The sequence below is a fragment of the Chenopodium album genome, chromosome 26, assembly GCF_948465745.1.
Source record: "Chenopodium album chromosome 26, dcCheAlbu1.1, whole genome shotgun sequence".
NCBI lineage: Eukaryota > Viridiplantae > Streptophyta > Magnoliopsida > Caryophyllales > Amaranthaceae > Chenopodium > Chenopodium album.
The window spans coordinates 12,432,561-12,453,898 of NC_137859.1; the positions used below are offsets into that span (position 1 = coordinate 12,432,561).

Sequence of the window (21,338 nt, forward strand, 5' to 3'; positions counted from 1 at the left end):
TCGCTGGCAGCCTCCTAGTGAGGGTTGGGTAAAGCTCAATGTGGATGGGGGTGTGTGTGATGGGTTGGGGTCTTGTGCAGGAGCGGTGGTGCGAGATTGCAGGGGAGATGTGCAGCTAGCTACTGTGCGTATGGTGGCTGATCAATGGCAGCCATTGATTGCTGAAGCTAAGGCGTTGTTCTTTGGCTTGGAAGCTGCTGTCAACTCTGGGTTTCGAAGGGTGGTGGTTGAGAGTGATTGTCTTGGACTCATCAATGCGATCGTATCACAAGAAGTTGGGAGGAATGATTTTTATCTTATCTTGGATGATATTCATCATATTAGTAGTTTTCTTGAGTCGGTTTCTTGGTCGTTTGTTCGTAGGGAGGGTAATAAAGTAGCTCATGCGTTACCTCATTGCTTACCATGGGATGTAGGTAGTAGCATTTGGCTTTCTAATTTTCCATCTTGTATTGCTAGTTCTTTGGAACTCGACCTTCCTATGAATGAAAATTAACGCTCTTTGAGCGTTTTCCCTCAAAAAAAAAAAAAAAAAAAAAAAAGAAATAAAACGGCATTTAGCAACACAAGACCTCTAAAAAATATAAAAAGCTCACCTAAAAAGAACGCAGAACAAGCTCTTCAACTGATCTTCCGCAACTGTTTTCATCTCTCTCTCTCTCTTAATTCGCCATCTCTTTCTCTCTCTAAAAACCAAATCCTTCAGATCAGAGGAAGAAGAAGACGACGAAAATCAAGAGGAGAGAGAAATCACCTTCGTAACCCTAATCATGGTGGAAACTCGCCGGAGTTCTTCTTCTTCCAAACGTCCTCTCGATTCCCCTCTTCCTGCTTCCAAACGTTCCAAGGTTTGATTTTTTTTAATTCGGTTCAAAAATTCGAAAATTAGGGTTTTTGATTTTTTGATTTTGATTTGGATTTGATCAATTGATTGGTTTGATTTGATTGATTGATGGTTAAGGATTCGGAAGCGTCATCGTCGACGGAGGATAAGTCTGTTTCGCAGCTGCCAGTTGAGGAGGTGACGACTACCGCGGCGGCGGGTAATCAATTGGGGTCTGAATCGCGGGATCCACCTGAGGTTGGATCCGCTGATCTGCCGGTTGCCGGTTCCGATAAACCCTCAGATTTGAACTTTAATGAGAAATCTCCTGCTGTTCAAGTCAAAGGTAAGGATTTTAGTTGATTTGCATGTTTTGATTTTGTTGATTGAATTGGTTTTCTTGGGTTTAATTTCAATTTGTGGGTTTTCTTTAGGGGGTATTGAGGATGCGGTGGTGGATGAGAAAGAAACAAAGACGGGTGTCAAGCGGCAACGTCTAAAGAAGAATGTTCGAACCGAGCCCGCCGCTTGGGGGCAGCTCATTTCGCAGTTTTCCGAGGTTAGTGTTGTAAAGGATTGTTCTTTTGCTGGGGTTTTGCCGTACAAGAAAATAAAGTCTCATTCTTTGTTGTGGTTTTTGCGGTGGCATATGAATGTTTTGAGTTATAGTTATGAATTGAGTTTTGGGGTTGGTGGTTGCATCGTCTTTGTTGTTGGTGTGTCAATCTAATCATTTTGAATCAAAAATCTGTTAATGTGGTAAGTGTGGTTTTTGTCGAATTGGATCGATTTATGGCTTACTGTAACGGGTGAAGCCAATTATGGGATTTGTTGGTGGCAAATGGACGTCTTGAATTACTTTTTGAAATGAGTTCTGGGGTTGACAGTTGTATTGTTTGATTTGTTTCTGTGGTTGCTTATTTAAACATTCCGAACGAACTCATTTTACTATGGTTATTGTTGGACGTTATGAGTTCGTGGCTTATCGATTATCGTAGCATGTGAAGCCAATAATGGGTTTGTATTTGTTGAAGCTTAAATTTACTAAGGAATTTTTGTTGATATATTAAAATATATGTTTAGCTATCCGTCATAATAGCTTAAATCATTGTTGCAAAAATTTGAATTTAAATGTTATCAAGATCTTGAACTTTTTGTGAGAATTGGACTATGTACATCCTGATCCACTCCTTATCAACAAGGAAAATGAATAAAATGCTCTATGTATGTTGGATAAGCATGTAAATTGCATAAAGAGCCTCTATAGAAGGAATAGTTTACTTTTCGTGACTTTTTGATTTGTGTTATTATAGTAATATTTGCTGTTGAACCGTTGTGTTACTTTTCATCCAAGGGGTATGTGTCATTGTTTCCTTATATTGAAGGAAAATAGCAATGCCTAGAAGCTACTTATTATATTAAATCGAGGTTCAATGAAACCTATGTATTAGTATCATTATTGTCTTTTATTGTGCAATTTGTTGATTTAAATAATTATTTATTTTTCATTCTTACCATTTCTAGTATTGGCCTTAATCGAGTTTGGGTATAAAACTTTTGTGATTGCCAAATACTTATGTAATTTATACGGAGTACTACCTATGCTCCTAAATGTTCTTTATTGTTATTATTTGCACACAAATTAATAATATTAAGAAATAGTGTTCAGAGTGGGGTAGCATGTGGTGGACAGATAGCGGTTCCCTTTCTAGGGCAAGGGAAGTGCAGCAATTCATCAACCAAAAATTTACCTAATAAGGGTGAAGAATGAGAAAGAATGGACATATGTGGAAAGTGTAAAATATCTTACGGAACAAATAGTAGTTTTTTTTTTTTTGTGTAGTCACTTAAAAATGTAGTATTTTAGAATCCTCCTGCTTTAAGGTTGGCTATAAAAAATCTACGTCATTCTTTTGGAATTTTATGAGAATATGTCTCTTATGCCATTGTGGCTCTATTTGGAAAATTCTGAATTGCAAAGCTTTTTATTGGTAATCCTTAGTCCAAGGGTAGGCAAGTGCTTCATACTACCTCCGTATTTATTAGTTGACACGTATTCCTTTTTGAGAAATTTCTTTTTAGTTGACACATTTTTATTTTAGGTAACTTTTATAATTAAATGTCAATATTGCCCTTACCTTCTTTTCTCCTCTCTCCTCCATAACCCACTATCTCAGTAGTTTGTCTCCTCACATGAGTCACATCCACCGCCATGGGAGTTGCATTTTAGAGTCCCTCCTCCCTCACAGCCACCACCACGGGCGGACACCAGACATGAGTTTCTCTCTCCTCCCTCACAACATCAACAATTCAAATTAATAAGTTGTTCACTCAGTCATTCCCGTCGCTGACCAAACACCATTGAATTAGACATCATGAATTCACTAAAGAAATGAAAGCTGATGCCGACATCGCTGGAGAAACCTCCATTGAAGACAGAAAATTAAGATTTAATTTTTAATCTTCCCATTATGAGAGTTGTTTGTTTGTGAAAAAAATAAGAAGATGGGTTAAGTTGTTGCAAATTAATGGTGATGATGGATTGGTGGGGTTGAGTGATGGTGGTGGTGGTGGGATTGCTAATTGTTTGGTAAGTTTCCAGATTCGAAAGATATTCAAGATATGGGTAGGCTCTAGGCAAAAGTGGTGGGTGGGTCATAACTTTATAGGGGTAGTTTTGTATTTTCACTTTCCTTCTCATCTTTCCTTAATTTGTGTGCCAAAATCAAACGTGTCAACTAATAAAAAATGGAGGAAGTATTACTTAGCTTTGGTTGGGATCTTCATTAGAGGCATTTAAATAATGGTGATATATAGTTTATACTTTTACTGCTTTTTTTAATTTGTAGCACTTCTCTTTTCACGCTTGCCAATGCATTAATATCTTTAATTATTAATGTGTAAATTTATAAACATTAGGTATTAAAATAGTATAAATGAATCTAAAAAGATCCCACATGACTATTTATAGTTGTAAATAATTAAAGCTAGTCAAAGTAGAGCATATAAATAGTGTAAAAGTTAAACGGTTGTATTACAAGCCCGTTATTTGTATTTCTATGACTTGGAAAGATGATAGATGTTATGGGTTTGTTTTAGGGATTTGGACAATTGAATAATGCTTTTGATAAATGTACACAACTGCGTTCTTTTTAGAGTTTATTTTATTTTATTTTTAATTATGATATTAAGAAAGTTCCCCTTTGGCCATTAAGGTTGTTCAGCAATATGTTCATAGTTCTCAGGTAGTTTCCTAAGGAGACACGTTTCACGAATTTGGGGGGTAGATGCAAAGTGGTAATTTTATGAGAAAATATATCTTGCAAATAGGAAGTGGTTACTGGCAAGCATTTTGCTTCTTTCTTTTTGTTATAATTGGTATCCTAATGTCTTATGCTATAAATCTCATTGTTGGTTATCCCTTCAGTATCCACTTTTTACTAGTTCACTTCATAATGCACTTCCATTGTATAGTTGGACCATGGATTTAAATCAAGGCTGTTCCTGCTAATAAAAGATTTTTTAGTAGACTCAACTTGCTGTCCCATGAAATGTGTCAGTGTGGTGTAGTTTGGATGATTAGAATTTGAGAATCTTTTTTGGTATTAGTTTTGACCTAGGAAATGTTGAGTAAATGATTTGAAATAAATTTCTTTTTTCCTTGGTTTTTATGGCTTAGGTAGGGTGTATCAACATCTTTAGCCGTTTTTAGTTTTTTGTGAGTACTTGCTGGAAAATTGATGTTTTTGTCATATTCGAGCTTTTAAAGCTAGCCTCTCACCCTAACAGAGAATTTCTGATTAACCAAATATGTTTCTAATCGTAATGTTCCTTGTCCTTCCAGTAGCAGTATTATTGATTATTTGTTCTGGCTATTTTGTTTACTCAGAATCCTCACGAGTTTATTCGTGGTTCTCAATTCACTGTTGGTCATGGCCGTCAATGTGACCTCTGGTTGAAAGATCCTACTGTTAGTAAAATATTATGCAAACTTCAGCGCATAGAGGTATGGGCATTTTGAACACTTATTAGTCTATTTATATGCTAATACAGAGTGGAGTGAAGGAGTGACATTTTGTTTCATGTTTTGATTTCTAACTCATTATATTTCTTAAATTTTAGCGAGGGAGTTCCTCTATCATCAGACTAGAAATTACAGGAGGAAAAGGAGCTGTGCAACTAAATGGGAAGGTCCATTGCAAGAGTTCCTCACCTCTTACTGTAACTGGCGGTGATGAGTTGATTTTCGGCTCTGCTGGGACTGGGAGATATGCTTACGTATCCTTCTGGAATAATATTTTCATCTTTTGTTTACATGGCAAGCCCCCCTTTTTTTTTCTTTGGATGTGGTTTTATATATTGTTACTTGTATTTCTTATTGTTGTTGTTTGTGTGTCTGTGAAACTGATACTTTTTTTTCGTAAGTCATAACAGCATATTATGGGTTTAGGTGTGGGTAATCTACTTCGTGGTTGCCTTTTTCTCTTTTGGTATATGCTTTAACCTTCAGCAATTGATGTCTTGCTGAAACTGAGGGAGTGGGTTGAGTGCTTGTTGCATAGCCAGTTTCCTTAATAAAATTACAGATTTTCCAGCAACTCTCTGAGGACACTTTTGCTGCTCCTGGCTTACCATCGTCATTGGCCATATTAGAAGCCCAGAGTGCTCCAGCTACGGGAAACGATACAAAAGCAAAAGGAAGAGATTCGTCTTCATCTGCTGCTGCTGGAGTACTGGCTTCGTTGTCAAATAGCAAACGCCTTTCACGTCTTCCTCCCTCAAAAGGCAATGATGAGGACTCCGCCATGGGTTCACTTTCTGGGGCATCAGATAATGGTATATGTGACGTTGACATGACTGATAGCTTGGAACATCAGGACTATCGTGGTGCCTCCCTAAATCAGAAGGAAGTGGGTCCTGTGTCTGATGAGAATATGAATATTAATGATGCGTTAAAGGATACTGGCTTGGACACGGAAGAAGGACCAGTTGCTGGATCGAATAATGAACTGAGGCCGTTCTTGCAGCTGCTTGCTAGGTCGTCTACCTCTGATTTTGATTTTAGTAGCGGCCTCTCGAAATTATTGGCTGAGCAAAGGCAAATAAGGGATTTATTGAAGGATCTTGATCGTCCAACTTTTGTTTCAACCAGGCGTCAAGCATTTAAAGACACTTTGCGGAAGGCTATTATTACTGCTGGTGATATTGATGTATCCTTGGATAATTTCCCATATTATCTGAGGTTAGTGACTTTACAGTTTGCTTTGCATTCCATTTGTTTTTCTCTCGTTAAGGATCTCCAGATCTGCTGTTTGAGTTATGAAGAGAACTGTTTTTTAATCTTCTCTTGTTTTGTGTGCTGTCTTCTTCTTTGATGCTTGTAAACTTCATATTATATGCTTAGACACTGTGTCATTAGTGTGTTTTGTGAAAGGAGTGATTCTTTTTGGGCAGAGAAGGATACCTCAGTGGTTAGTGTCCTGTTTAACATGGGAATTTCCCCTGGTTGGATTTCTCATTCCCAACGGGAGTTAATCCATGCACGTAGGTCGGTATATATATAAACGAGAGGGAAATAGGAGAGTTACGTGATATAAGCTGATAGTTGGGGGGTTTGGATCAGTACATATGCTCTTATTAGTCTTATATATGATTAATGTTGCAAACAATTTAATTGGGAAGTCTTTGCAATTTTTTTTTTCTTTTTTTGTTTTTTTTTTTTTTTGGAAAATCAGTTATTATCTCACGAATGCGTGTACTTGGGTGTTGGCTCCATTGTCCAACTCTTTAATAAAGGTATTGATGTCTAAAACTTTTTAGCCATGATGTGATAGGCACATGGATATCATATTCTTTTCTTATATTTGTGTCCGGGGTAACATAGTGTACTGGTCAGTGTATTGTTCAATCAAATTGTTATTGTTATAATTTTTTGTTACTCATGTGTACAAATATAACATGGTATATGCTATAACTGTGTATCTTATACATATATACTGCTTATATACTTACTACATACATTCACGTGCATGTATGCTTGCACATGTATACCTGTGTGTTTGAGAAAATCCACACATACACTTGTTCATGAGTGTGTTTGGGTTTTTTGTCTATGTTGATATACATTCACATACACATTTGATGATTTATGTATATATACTACTTCATTTTTCTCTAATAAATTCTATTTAGTGGGCCATGGGATAGGCATGAAGGAGACCCATGGTCCAAAACTAAGAAATGTTGCACTTATTTCATGATGGAGAAATCACATAATACACACAAGCACACACTGTATTGTGATTAACTTAATAAGTGTGCCGAGATTCGTAAATTGTCAAATTAGCCAAATCAATTGTTTTTTGTAAATGGTAAAGGACTAAAGGTGTGCTCAAGAGTGCAAATTCTATGCTATTTCTGGCATGTATGCCAAGGTTTATAAAATTTATGTTATTGTAATATGAACTTCTTGTTATTTCAATTTATATGTATGTTATTTTAAAATAACTATATGTTCATGTTGTTGTTGTTGTTTTTTTTTTTTTTTTTTTTTTTTCTCAACATTGATCCTTTCCCTGTATTCCAGATTTGTAAAATTCATGTTATTTTGATGTAAACCTTTTTTATTTCAATTTATATATATGTTATTTTTTAAATAAGTTCATATTATTTTTATAAATGCATTTTTTTTTATGCATGATGTTGAAGTAAGTAAATAACATATTATTTTAGCAATTTTAGCAAAATACACAAGGTTTTAAGCAAAATAACTCAAGTATATTGGATATGGAGTACCATGATCCAGGAGTATATAATACAAAGGTCCTGTTCACTTCACCTTATTTTTGCCGAACTGAAATTATTTTTGCTGAACTAAAATATTTTTTACTGAAGTGAAATTTATTTTACAAAACTGAAATTAGTTCTGCTTAACTGAAATTATTTTTATAGATTTCGTATTATATTTCTTATTTAAGTTAGCTGATTTTTACTGAACTGAAATTAATTTTACTTAACTGAACTTATTTCTGCTGAACTGAACTTATTTTTACTGAACTAAAATTATTTTTACTGTACTGAATATTATTTTTTTAAAGTGAAGTGAACAGGGTCTAACTCCTAGAAACCCTTGTCATGTATTTTTGTTTTCCCCCTGCTTTTTCTTGTTCCCCCTCTCTCTAGTCTTTTAATTTGCGTTGTTCCTTTGTCTTGTCAAATTTTCACTTTGCCTCATCCCATGCTCACCACCATAATTACCTATCACACACTCAAAACTAGCCAACAAAGATCAATGGTCAAAGGACTTGCTAGCCTCATTCATTTGCCGTTGCTTGGATTTTATGAATCTTACTGATCCTTGACAACAACTAGATGGTTGTGATCATTGAAGATGACAGCTATAGCGGGTGTTTGGATTGCTTTTACAATATCTTTATCACAATTGGTCTAGGCTTTAGCACCATTTGAGATTTAATGATAGGATCTTATTCTCTTTTTTCCTCATGATGGCTTTAACTATGAGATGAAGTGGTTCATTAATTTCTCCGTATCTTGATTGTGACTTGCTTGTTCTTTCAAACCTTTTAAGAGGATCTAGATCTGAGGTTGCAAGTGTATGATCGAAATTCAACATCTGTTCATCAATTGATTTATTTTACTAAATATGAATTGGTTTGTGCTTTATGTGGTGATCTAGGCGGTGAATGAAAAAATTGACTCGTATTTTAGGCAGTAGTGTGGTGTTTGCTATGGAGAAAAAGGTGGCAGTGTAGTACAATGGCATGACAATGTGGCTGATTAAAAGTTTTTTTTCCCCCCCTACTTCTCTATTTAACATAAGTTGTAGGTACTGTTCAGTTAGAAAATTATATTCTAATCCTTACTATGTGCATATTATAAGTAATTTTCTAATGTGATCCCATCCCAATGCATATGTGCTATGAATATGATTTAATGTATGTCAAGAAGTCTTATGTAGTATGATTTGGCCTACCACTGTTAGTGCAGGCTTTCTTACATTTTTTGTTTATCAGTTTGGTCTCATTCTTTTTGTATGTATGTGCATGAAGTGTGAGATAAGTGATTATCCAAACTGGGAACATCATGTCCTGTTGCTGTGCTTGTATATCTATGTTGTTTTTTTTCTTACCTCATTCCTAGTACTCTCTTTTCTAGCACTTACTGTATCTTGGATTCTTGATGTTATGCATTTTTCACTCCCTTCATAGTCAATTGGCAATTATTTTGTGAGCATGAAAACTGGTACATGTCTACATTAAGTTCTTATAATATTTTATTCTGAAACAGCGAGACTACTAAAAATGTATTGATTGCTGCTGCATACATACCCTTGAAGTGTAGCAAAATGCTGAAGTATGCGTCAGAGCTTCCCACTGTGTGCCCCAGGGTACTTTTATCTGGACCTGCAGGTACTGTAACTTATTTTTAAAACACTTGCTCACAAACTTCTTTCGTTCGAGTAAATGCAAATGATTATATACGTGTATTTCCTAATTTTTGAAACTGATATTAAAAAGGATCTTCTGGGAAGGAAGCTGATTGAGTTGCAAATAGCATTAATTAGGTTATTTTGGTTTTTTTATTTTATTTTATTTTTTTATTTTTATATTAGATAATGAGAATTGTTATGTGTGATGATAAGATTTCCTGTTTTAAGTTGGTTATTTTATTCTGAAACTGCTATTGAACACAGTTGCAATTTCTTGTCTGTATTTCATACTCTTGTATCATTAATGAGAATTGTATGTGCGTGTGATAATATTCCTATTAAAAGCTACTTCGTAAAAAATTCTGAAGCTGCTTTTGAACATAGTTGCTGATTTTTTCTATGTGAATATCTTTATACTCTGGTGTCATTAATGTCCGAGTTATACATTTCAGGTTCAGAGATATATCAGGAAACTTTAGCTAAGGCACTAGCTAAGCATTTTGGTGCAAGACTTCTTGTTGTTGATAGTCTTCTTCTGCCTGGGGTGAGCTTTTGGCTGCCGTTTCTTTTTTTCCTTACAATTTAAGGATTTTGTACCATGGTAGTTTGGCGATGCCTTTTTTTTTTTTTAAATTTTAAATCTATAATTTCCTTCCTTGGGGGAGGATAGGTATCAAAAACTAAGATTTTCACTGTCACAGGGACCAACTGCAAAGGAAGCTGATACTTCTAAAGAACACTCTAGGCCTGAGAAATCTAGTGTTCATGCAAAACGCTCATCAGTTGTGGCTTCTCTACGACAAAAGAAACAAGCGTCAAGTGTTGAGGCGGAGATTACTGGACCTGCTGTTGCAGCTCAGCGACTCCCAAAGCAAGAAGTATCGACTGCATCTTCTAGAAAGTACATTTTCAAAGAAGGTGTGTACTTCACCTTTTATTGTCTTGATGTTTCTTTCTTTACCAAGATATCATTCTATTTGATGTAGACTGGTTCTTACACGTTGATTATGTAAGATATTTGCTCTTGATTTCCCTGTACATTTTTTTCATATATATCTGTTTTCGGCTGGTTCACACATATAGACGGTTTTTATTGAAAACCTGACCCCACAGAGACACTAGCTTCAACACTCTAATCTACAACCTGTCCAGCTCTGTACTTGGCTTTGTTAAGCTTCTATTGTTGAGGGCCTTGAGGCTGAAAAGTGTTGTTATTTGTGGCTGAATCTGTTTACCACCTGCAAAGCCCCATGTCCTTGTGGATATGAATTGTTTGTTGGTGTAGTAGTTTGATAATAGACTAATAAAACTCAAATAGTGAATCACTCTCCCTTTATACTTATTAAGTACTCAAGTGCACCGTTGTCAAGGACTCAAATCAGAGCCGAGGTGGTGGCTGGCATCTGTTGGAAGGGTGGGGAAGTGGGATGGATAGAACATAGAAGGGTTAGTGATTTGGTCGAATATGGAAAGGAGGGGGGGTTTTTTTTTATTTTTATTTTTTTATCTTTATTTCAATGTGAACATTAAAAAGCTTTTATGGAGGATGTCCCTCTGCAATGGCTAATCCTTGATTATGATCCCATTTATATTTTATTTTTTTGTTTGTCTAAATGAATCCAATGTTGTGTAAAAGCTTAACTAACCCTCTCCTTTGTATCATTAATTACACAATTGTATGAAATTTATAACTTACTGTGGATGACTTTATTCTAGCACAATATGACATACTCTACAGTAATAAATTTGTTTTTGATAAGTACAATTTGACAATTCAAATGATTTAAGCAAAAGCTATGTTTTTATTCATTCACGTTTTTAAATATTGGTATTAATCATATGAATTCCAGAAAAAAATTGTAGGAGGCTTTGTTCTCTACACCTGATTTTTACTTAAATTGAATTTATTTTGCCTGGTTAGACTTGTTTATTTGCCAAGTAAAAATGATTTTTACTTATTGGAAATTATTTTTCTGTTTCTAAGCCATGCAAATACAATGAGGAATTGAATTGCCTTTTTTCATTTAGACTGGTACCATATGTTGTAATTTCTTGTCTTGCCTCGTAGTCTAAGAATCTTATTTATAAATTTTTTGTCATGTGCAGGTGATAGAGTAAAATTTTTAGGTCCAATGCCTTCTGGGGTTCCACCTTTATTGCCATTGAGGTATGTCCAAACCAATTGGAGTCACTTTATTATATTAAGCCCATGTTGATTTCTTTTTTCTTTTTTTTTTTTTTCCCTTTTTTTTGGTCTGAATTCTTATTGAAGCCCATGTTGATTTCTTTTTTCTTTTTTTTTTTTCCCTTTTTTTTGGTCTGAATTCTTATTGATGTTTACTCATTGCACTGTATCTTCTAGAGCCCTTGTTTTGATTGCATTTCATGATGTCTTTCAACTATACAAAAATTTGAGGTCACAGTGAGAGAGAGTTGCTGCACCATGATTTAATTTTATTGGAAATTGATAATGTAGTTGCCAATGATTCAATACATACCAAAGTTGAAACATGTTTAGTGTATCTGCCTTTTGAGCACTCTGACTACTGTAGAAAAACTTGCTTGTGCTCTGAGCTTTTTATTTTTTTTTAAAAAAATCATGTACCGTTTTCAGTTTGATGGTACCATTCATTGATACTTCTAGCAACATCATCACCAGCCTTCCCATTACATTCTGCTGTTAATGCTACAGTCTTGGCGTTTGAATTCACCGAAATGTCAATTTCTTCAGTAGTTTATCTTTCAGTTTAAATTATGATGTCCTTAAAATTAAATAGTTGGCACCAGGCGAGTCAAGGCGCAAAGCCTTACCTTCCCAGGCGTAGTGCATTCCAGAAGGTGCAGAAAGCGCACGCCTTGACCTTCTTTGTCTTCTGAGTATGATGTTTGGGGAGGTATTTGGATTGTGCCACGGGGGTTGCTACCATAAGTGTTTTCTAGTTGTCATATATACATCATCTGTTTGACAACAAATGCACTGTTTTGACTTTAATGTTTACCAATACACATATATTCCTTTTTCTCCCTAAGAATAGTCACATTTACCTTTTGCACTTGTTTTTAAGGAACTTGGTTTAAAATGTTGATGGTGTGGTTTTGTTGAAAGGTAAAAATTAAAAATGAAAAAGTGGGTTTGTTTGATTGAAGGTAAATGTGAAATACAAGATAGTGGGGGTATGTCAATGGCTGGTTAAATGTGAATACGAAAAGGTGCTAGTGATGGTTGGTTGATTAAATTATGAGTAAATGAATTTATATGGGAGAAAGGAGGCTTTAATTTAGGCCTTGTAAATATTTTGTTTTGAATAGATAAATTGAAACCAATCCAGCAATATATGATGTAGTAATAATTATCTTTAATGTAATAACTAAAAAATGTAGTCAAAGCAATGCGGATATTGTGAAACAGAGGTGATATATAATTTCTCATTTATCATCAAATTGCTTTATGTTACAAGTCGAATCATTTTTGCCATTGCAATGACATGACTAATATGCATGTAGTTAGTGGTGGTTTTCGCTTCCGGATGTAATTGTTTATGCCTGAATTTTCCACTGTCTGGTATTTTATTGGTTGATTTTCTTCTACTTTTTTGTTTGTGTTTGCAGGGGACCTTCATATGGTAACCGAGGAAAGGTTGTCCTTGTCTTTAAGGATAACCAGTCTTCCAAAATTGGTGTCAGATTTGATAAATCTGTTCCTGAAGGTAACAATCTTGGAGGCCGTTGTGAAACTGATCATGGTTTCTTTTGTCAAGGTGATTTTCTTTGTGACACTCTTCTATTGCATTTTCATTTAAAATTGTCTGCATTCACATTTGGTTTTCTCTATTTCGTTGGCTTAATGATGGTTTATTGTTTTACTTTTAGCTGATTCGTTATGCTTGGAAAATTCGGGTGGTGATGATGCTGACAGACTTGCAGTGAATGAAATTTTTGAGGTGAATATAGTTTTTGTAATGCAGGTGCTTTTTTTTTTTTTTCCCTTGTCATTTTGTAACTTGTTGATTTCTCTTTGTAGATTGCAAAAGATGAATGTAAAGATGGCCCTGTGATTCTGTTTTTGAAAGATATGGAGAAGTGCATGGCAGGGAATCCTGAGGCATATGTGGAACTTAAAAGCAAGCTTGAAAATCTGCCGGATAACTTGGTTGTGATTGCCTCCCACACTCAAGCAGACAGTCGGAAAGAGAAGGTATGCTGTCATTTTATGTATCTTAGTCTGTTCTAAACACCTTTTTGATGTTCAGTCTCTATTAGACATTTGTTAATTTTATGACATTTCCTTTTGTGAAACGCAAATGTTTTTGCAGTCTCATCCAGGTGGATTGTTATTTACAAAATTTGGCAGCAACCACACAGCTTTGCTTGATCTTGCTTTTCCGGTATGCCCATCAAAACCTTTGCTTATTGATTATTATCTATTTTTTATACAACATTGGTGCGTGGTTTTGTAATGGAAGTCCTTCGTGTTTAGGTTTTTGGTATAGTTAAAATTCTTTCTTTGATTGTTTGACTCCAGATCTTCATCCTGTGTTTTCCATTTTCATGTCTGGATCTCTCCATTCCAGATATACACTGGTGTACCACATATTCTTGTAACCCATTTTTGCCTCCTTGTTCAGATTTTGTGTGTTGTTATACGTTCTTATAGATATAGTCCCGCCACATGTTTATAACACCCCTAAAGGGGCAGATAAATTCACTAAACCCTAAAACAGATAAATCTCGTCGTCGAATGCGCTTGTGCCTGCCTTGACCGTCACATGCTCAGATTGACCCTTGACTCCGCTATTTTTGCCAATAGGCAATACAAGCATGGAAAAACAATTTAAATTGTGACGGTTGGTATATATATATATTTTTTTACATGTTTTTGTGTTATCTCCTGAATTACCTGATTTTTTTGAAGAAAATGATATAGGTTTACTTTCTACTGTACAAACTGCCGAACTGATAAGAGAAGAGTTAATGTATGTTGTTGATTAATTTTACTGGTTGCCCCTCAAGGCCCTCAGGTTTAATAAAAATGCATTGGTACATTGTTTTTAAAATTCATAGGGTCCCTGAAGGTTTATAATTTGAATTGAATACCAATAATGCTTTGAAACTATGAAATGAGTTTAGAGAGGCAATGCAAGAATTAACCGAAGAGGAGATTGATTGATTATAAACAGGAATTACATGCTAACCCTAATTGCTTATACAATATTTTATTATGCCAATCTCTTACTGATGTTCTCTTATTTATAGTTTTACTGTATCTAATGCACCTATCTTCTTCCTCAAGACACTAATAACTGAATTATCTTGCAGTACCTTATATGCCTCCTCCTCTCATATCTAGTCATAGAATCCTATCCTGTTTCCCCCTATAACACACATTAACTCAAGGATTTCTCACGAACAGCCAAAATACCCTATTGCCCTCTTTATTTCATCCTTTTCCCTTGTTCTCTATCAATTGATTTGGTGGAATATATTTAAGGGAGAGAGTGGTGGTGGGATTGAGAGATTAATTAGGTTGGAATGTCATTGTTTTTTTGAAAACTCAGTGAGTACATGGTGAGTTTTTGAAAATTAGTGGGAACTTTGTGTACTATATTTAAAGACCTTAGGGGTACCTTTTGAATAAAATTACTTTTTCAATATGTAAAGTTAAACTTAATTTTATTGCAAGGATTTTAACAGGTAAGTTTTTGTTTATTGATTCATCTTTGTTTGTTGATTCAGCTATGTTGTGATATTTTTCGAAAGCTAAGTATTGGGTATGTGGTGACATGGGGCATATTTGAAAAATTAATGGTTACATGATGAATTTTTGAACACGAACAAAAACCTAACATATGTAAAATATAACAGCTAATATGGCTGAATTCTGTACAATTAAGATTTTGTTGGTGCTTTTTATTTATTTATTTATTTTGCTTTTTTAATTTCTTGAAAAGCACGTTGGAGGAAAATTGTTTAAAGGAGTATGCTTTTTTTATTGTTCAGCTTTAGGTGATCTTTCACTGACATTTTATCTTAGTGTTTTAGTATGTTTGAAAAACTTAGAAATTTTTCTGGAATAGCAGTGTTCCTAATGATCTTTTTAAAGGTTTAGGATGCAGGACTTTAGCACATGCTTTTAGTAAAGAGATTTTCTTGGCTTCATGCTGGAAAATTTCTTAGCTCAATTTCTTGCTATGTTTTTCTCTCTCTTTCTCTCTGTGTATGTGTCTCTGTGTGTGTGTGTGAGAGAGAGAGAGAGAGAGAGAGTGAGTGAGTGAAATTGAACACGTTACTAAGGGTAATTATCTCTTTTGATTCAGGACAATTTTGGTCGGCTAAGCGATCGAAACAACAAGGACACATCCAAGATAATGAAACAACTAACCCGTCTTTTCACAAACAGAGTCACCATACAGATGCCTCAGGTTGATTGATATTTACTTTTCATGGCTTCTTTGGATTTACCTTAGTTTATACAATCATAACCTTTCTGTTTTGTTATAGGATGAGAATCTTCTACTAGATTGGAAGCAGAAGTTGGAGCGTGACATGGAAACTCTAAAAGCACAGTCAAACATTGTTAGCATACGATCTGTAAGTCATGACTAGTGTGTTAGTTTGTATGAACCAATGCTTTTTATTATAAAGGAAATTTTGTCAGAAAAAACCATTTATAACATCTACTTTGTTGGAAAAAACCTTATAAAAAATTTTTGGCAAGGAGAAGCCAGTTTGTAAAATATTTTTGTTGAACACAACCTGGGATCTTTAATCGCTCAATTAACCACTAATTTCACCTTAATTATTCTAATTACTCATAACTCTCACCAACTGTTTAATAATTAAGCTAATTGCTAAATTATTTTTTTTTCAAAAAAAAAACAAAAACCATCCTCACCAAGTCATCACCACCAGGCAGCCCCCTCTCATGGTGGCAGCCCCCTCCCATGGCGGCAGCCCCCTCCCCATCCCCAGCCGCTGCCTAGAACCCCTCACCCCCGCCGAACCGAACCCATCAGCCCCTCTCTGCCCCGCCGGCGACCCCGCTCTGACCCAGCAATTCAAACCCAAAGCTCTTCAATCTTCATCTACCTCCTTTCAATTTCATCCTCTCTTTCTCTCTGCTCCATTTCTACCCCAAAAAAATGCCATGCTCTGCTAAAACTCCACCACCAACACTTTCTCTCTCCTCCATTAAACCCACAAAAAATCCGACCCACAAAAAATCCCACTCAATTTAGATGAATCTTCCCTTGTTGTAGGCCCATTTCTTTTGAAGCTTGCTAGCGATACTATTGCTTCTGAGGATGTCCCGATTAAGGCTTAGATTTTGCAATTTAAGCGTGGAAATTGTTAGATATCGAGATGTGCGGTTGAAGGTAATTAGGTAAACCCAGTTTGGATTTGGCAATGAGTCTTCATGTTGTTGGATCATGCTTTAGCTGCGTTTAGGAAATCGGAGGTAGGGTTCGGCCGGCGAGTTGGACGCCGGCAGGGATGGGAGAGGGGGCTGCTTCCATGGGAGGGGGAGAAGGAGAGGGTGGCCGACTAGTGGTGGCGAGGGTGGTGTTTGTTTTGTTTTTTTTTTTTTTTTTAATTTATATATCAACCTAATTATTAAATAGTTGATGAGAGTTATGAGTAATTAGAAGAATTAAGGGAAAATTAGTGGTTAATTGAGTGATTAGAGATCTTTGGTTGTCTTCAACAAAAATATTTTACAATCTGGTTTCTCCTTGCCAAAAATTTTTTATAAGGTTTTTTCCAACAAAATGGTTATTATAAATGGCTTTTTTTGACAAAATTTCCTATTATAAATAGCTATTTAAGCTTACAGCTTCTTGTTGCTCGTCCCAACTCACTCCATATTAGTAATTGTTTCCCGTGTTAGTTGGCATGGTATTCTAAATTAGGCTAGGCTTGTTTAACTAATTATTGTGGTTTTGTGTAATATAGGTACTGAACCGCACTGGAATTGACTGTCATGATATTGAGACACTATCGATTAAGGATCAAGCACTTTCTAATGAAAGTTAGTCTCTTGATCATGATTATAATTATGTCTTGGTTATTTAGATGACAAGTTTTGTCTTACATTTGTTCTTCTGAATTTTTAGACGCAGACAAAGTAATTGGTTGGGCGTTAACTCGTCACTTCATGCATAGTGCCGAACCTTCTGTAAATGATTCGAAACTCGTTATTTCTAGCGAAAGGTTGTTATATTATGACTTGCAAACTCCCCCTTCCCCCCCTCTTATGTAAGAGAGGGTTAAAAATCAGTTGTTTTACATGTCTAAAATCATCAATATCCTCTTTGTGAAATATTGAATTCCTTTTTGCAGTATTAGGCACGGGCTTAATATTTTGCATGGTGTTCAAAACGAAACCAAGAGTACCAAGAAGTCATTGAAGGTATCTGATATGCACCTCTTTCCTTTTCTGTTGAATCCTGGCAAAAGAATGTTTTGAGAATGATTCGACGAGAGATCTGAACCTCCTTGGAAGGTTCATTCGCTGAGATACATGTGAATGAACCTACCAAAAGATGGTTTTGCATATTTATTTCTTTTTCAGTTAATCAGACTTGAACCAGTTTGTTTGTTTTTCAGGATGTAGTTACTGAGAATGAATTTGAAAAGAAGCTTCTGACGGATGTTATTCCAGCTAGTGAAATTGGAGTTACTTTTGATGATATTGGGGCTTTGGAAAATGTGAAGGATACATTAAAGGAACTAGTGATGTTACCTCTTCAAAGACCAGAGCTATTCTCCAAAGGACAATTGACAAAGGTTTGCTACTTAACAATATTTGTGTTTTCAAATTCTTTATATTCTGTCTCCTAAAATCAAGTCACTGTTCTACTTCAGCCTTGCAAGGGAATATTGCTGTTTGGCCCCCCTGGTACTGGAAAAACTATGCTTGCAAAAGCTGTTGCTACAGAGGCTGGTGCAAATTTTATCAACATATCGATGTCGAGCATCACTTCAAAGGTATATTCTTAATATTATTTATTTGCCTGCACTTTTTATGCCTAATTTTGCTTTACGATATTGATATGTTAACCTGTTTTTCTGATAGTGGTTCGGTGAAGGAGAGAAATATGTCAAAGCAGTGTTCTCACTAGCTAGTAAGATAGCTCCCAGCGTCATTTTTGTTGACGAGGTTGGTTGAGATGTTTGTTGTGTTAAATGGATGAAAGGGGAATTCCCCTCCCTATGTGTTCCCTGATTTTTTGTTTGCTTATTTTATCAAATGGTTGCTTTAGGTTGATAGCATGTTAGGAAGACGTGAAAATCCAGGTGAGCATGAAGCTATGAGAAAGATGAAGAATGAGTTTATGGTGAATTGGGATGGTTTGCGTACGAAGGATAGAGAACGTGTATTGGTGCTTGCAGCGACAAATAGGCCTTTTGACCTGGATGAAGCTGTTATCAGAAGGCTTCCCCGGAGGTCTTTTTCTTACTTCACTTTTTTATACAGTAACTTAACTAAAAAGAATAATTAAGTGGTAAAATGATGCGTCTGGTATTTGTTCTTGTGGCAGATTGATGATTGGCTTGCCAGATGCACCTAACAGGCAAAAGATTTTGAGTGTAATTTTAGCTAAAGAAGAGTTGGCACCTGACGTTGATCTGGCTGTGGTTGCGAATATGACTGATGGATATTCTGGAAGTGACCTGAAGGTTTTGATTGTATACCTTTATTTGCTCTGTGTTATGCCTTATGTTTGAAACTTGTAGTGATTTTGGTTTTTCATTGTTTGGTCAGAATCTTTGTGTAACTGCGGCCTATTGTCCCATCCGAGAGATATTGGAGACAGAGAAGAAGGTATTGTCGTTTTCTCTTAGCATCAGAATCACTAATTTTATCTATAACTGTTGTGTGGATATCCAGTCACCCTATGATTTTTCGTTGCAATAATCTTTGACCCGGTATCCTTGATACTATTTGGCAGAGTGATCAAGAGAGTATTGAGTTTTTTGAAATTATTGAGACAATCAGACAATTGAAGATATTTATATATAGCCTAACAATGTATTTTAAAATATGTGTGATGTTTGTTGATTTTTATGGTTGCTCTTTTTGCAGGAAAAAGCTTTAGCTTTAGCTGAGAGCAGATCACCTGTATTATACAGTGGTGAAGATGTCCGTCCTTTAAACATGAGCGACTTTAAATATGCTCAAGAACAGGTAATCTGTCCACTCTGCTTTGAGTCAGTTACAATTATTAACAGCTTCAATAAAAATACATTTTAGTAGTAGCCGATGTCATGTACATTTGTCATAGTTATATGTTTATTGAGATTGTTGCTGATAACGTCGCAATGTGGGACTGCTGATGGCTTTATATAGTTATTTATTGTATTTGTGATGTCATTATATGATCCGTCATTTTTGTTACTTTTACTGATAACTATTGTGATGGAATGTAGGTATGTGCAAGCTTCTCAGCAGAGTCCACCAACATGAATGAGCTCATGCAGTGGAATGACTTATATGGTGAAGGAGGATCAAGGAAAAGAAGCTCCCTAAGCTATTTCATGTAGACGAGGTATTTGTCTTATATAGTGAGATGAAGATCCTTAATTTAGCTGAGCTTAGCTCCTGCAATGGAATGAATTATATGGTGAAGGTGGATCAAGGAAGAGAAACTCCTGAGCTATTTCATATAGAAGAGGTATTTGTCTTATATATTAAGATGAAGATCCGTAATTTAGATAAGCAGCCACTTAAAATTTTCCCGTCATCTGTTCCCTGTTCAAATGAGACTGACATGGTGGCTACTCCCATCCCAAAAGGTCCTTGCACCAAAGCCTCTTGTATCCTCTTTGTATCATATTTAGCCAGATTTCCCCTCCCACCCTCCCTTTCCGGCCAAATGTATAGCAGTTGCAACTTATAGGGTTCCCTTCTCTATCCCCCAGCAATTTTTTGGCTTCAAAAGCTACACCTATTTGCTGTATATACTATCCTGAGCAATTTTAATAAGCGAATCTTGCATTTTGTTTGTACAGTAACGGCATAACCATTTCTCATCATCATATATCATTACTGCTGCTGTGCGGTAAACCGTGGTTTAGTGGCACTTGTAACCAATTGTAGTGTTGCTGTGCGGTTAACTGTGGTTCAGTGGCACTTGTAATCAGTTGTATGAAGTGTAAATTATGTACTCAGATACCGAGGTTACTTAAAAGATAGTTCAATGGAATACTTGATTTATTTATAATCATATCTATGAAGTTACAGGGCATCTAATCTAGTTCTGTAGTTGCAAAATGGACGAATTAAGCATATATATGCTGTGGGGATATGCAATGATGAAGTGGGTTATACTGATTGATGTAAATTATGATTTTCTGCTAATCTTGGCCCTGTTTTATATCCTTGTTCTAAATGTTTGCACTTTGTTCTAATTTTAGTTGCTTGCTATCCAGTATCATTACTTCCAAGCTACATATGGGAATTCTGCAGTTGGCTTGCTGCGCAGTCTTTCTTGTGCGATAGCCAAAGCGCATCACTCATTAGGTGAAATTGCTTTGGTTGCTCCTTGTATTATGCGAATTTCTAAATGCTCCATCTACCATCTGAAGGTCTAGACGGGTTTGTAGTTTTTTGATGGAGCTAAGAGTAATGGTAAAAGTCGAGTTCCTTATTTTACCTTCGGCAATAGGAGGTGGCTTTTAGGGTTATAATGTTTTTGAGAAAGAATATGGATCTAACACTTGAACCTTACAAGTAAGAATGTGGGTTTATCTATTATGTTCTGCTGCTAAATTAATAAAGTGGTTCTGCTGCTAAACATTGTAGTTTGTATGTATTTTCTGGTTTTAATTTATGTTTTAAGCAGAAGAAAACCACTCTTTTTGTTCCACATTAGTTGACACATAAAAGGGGTGGCAATCAGGTTCGATCGGATTATTCGGGTTGAGCTATTTAAATAAACTAGATTAGGTCTCGTGCCATGCACGGTAACTTTTAATAACTATTTATTTAATTAATGTTATATTCAATTATAAAAAAATAAATTTGACTAAATTATTAATTTGTAAAATGAGTTTATTATGAAAGTC

General features: G+C 35.6%; 1 protein-coding gene across 3 annotated transcripts; it reads left to right on the forward strand.

The window, feature by feature from the left end:
• The first annotated feature begins 611 nt into the window (after positions 1-611).
• LOC145618612 (uncharacterized) lies at positions 612-21,067 on the forward strand. Of its 3 annotated transcripts, none has more exons than XR_014107954.1 (28): positions 612-848; positions 962-1,169; positions 1,258-1,382; positions 4,713-4,829; positions 4,946-5,101; positions 5,410-6,065; positions 9,131-9,252; positions 9,725-9,816; positions 9,974-10,190; positions 11,379-11,439; positions 12,882-13,030; positions 13,143-13,213; positions 13,294-13,467; positions 13,586-13,657; positions 15,587-15,691; positions 15,771-15,860; positions 17,223-17,298; positions 17,384-17,480; positions 17,610-17,679; positions 17,877-18,056; positions 18,135-18,257; positions 18,346-18,429; positions 18,533-18,717; positions 18,812-18,950; positions 19,036-19,095; positions 19,357-19,458; positions 19,701-19,945; positions 20,703-21,067. XR_014107954.1 is itself a non-coding variant. In XM_081673389.1 (28 exons), the coding sequence occupies exons 1-27, from the start codon at positions 771-773 to the stop codon at positions 19,812-19,814; spliced, it is 3,723 nt and encodes a 1,240-aa protein (XP_081529515.1). In that variant the 5' UTR covers positions 612-770; the 3' UTR covers positions 19,815-19,819; positions 20,703-21,067. The 3 variants fall into 3 exon arrangements, 2 of the variants coding, with proteins under 2 accessions (XP_081529515.1, XP_081529514.1); XM_081673389.1 differs by having other exon boundaries at positions 19,701-19,819; XM_081673388.1 differs by lacking the exon at positions 20,703-21,067 and having other exon boundaries at positions 19,701-20,518.
• The last annotated feature ends 271 nt before the right edge of the window (positions 21,068-21,338 follow it).

What these genes read in the sequence shown, in the direction of transcription:
- LOC145618612 (XM_081673389.1), top strand. Translation starts at nt 771, where the DNA reads ATGGTGGAAACTCGCCGGAGTTCTTCTTCTTCCAAACGTCCTCTCGAT. An exon ending in ATAGTCTTCTTCTGCCTGGG is followed by an intron (nt 9,817 to 9,973) that starts GTGAGCTTTTGG and finishes TCACTGTCACAG; the next exon opens with GGACCAACTGCAAAGGAAGC. An exon ending in ACATTGTTAGCATACGATCT is followed by an intron (nt 15,861 to 17,222) that starts GTAAGTCATGAC and finishes TGTGTAATATAG; the next exon opens with GTACTGAACCGCACTGGAAT.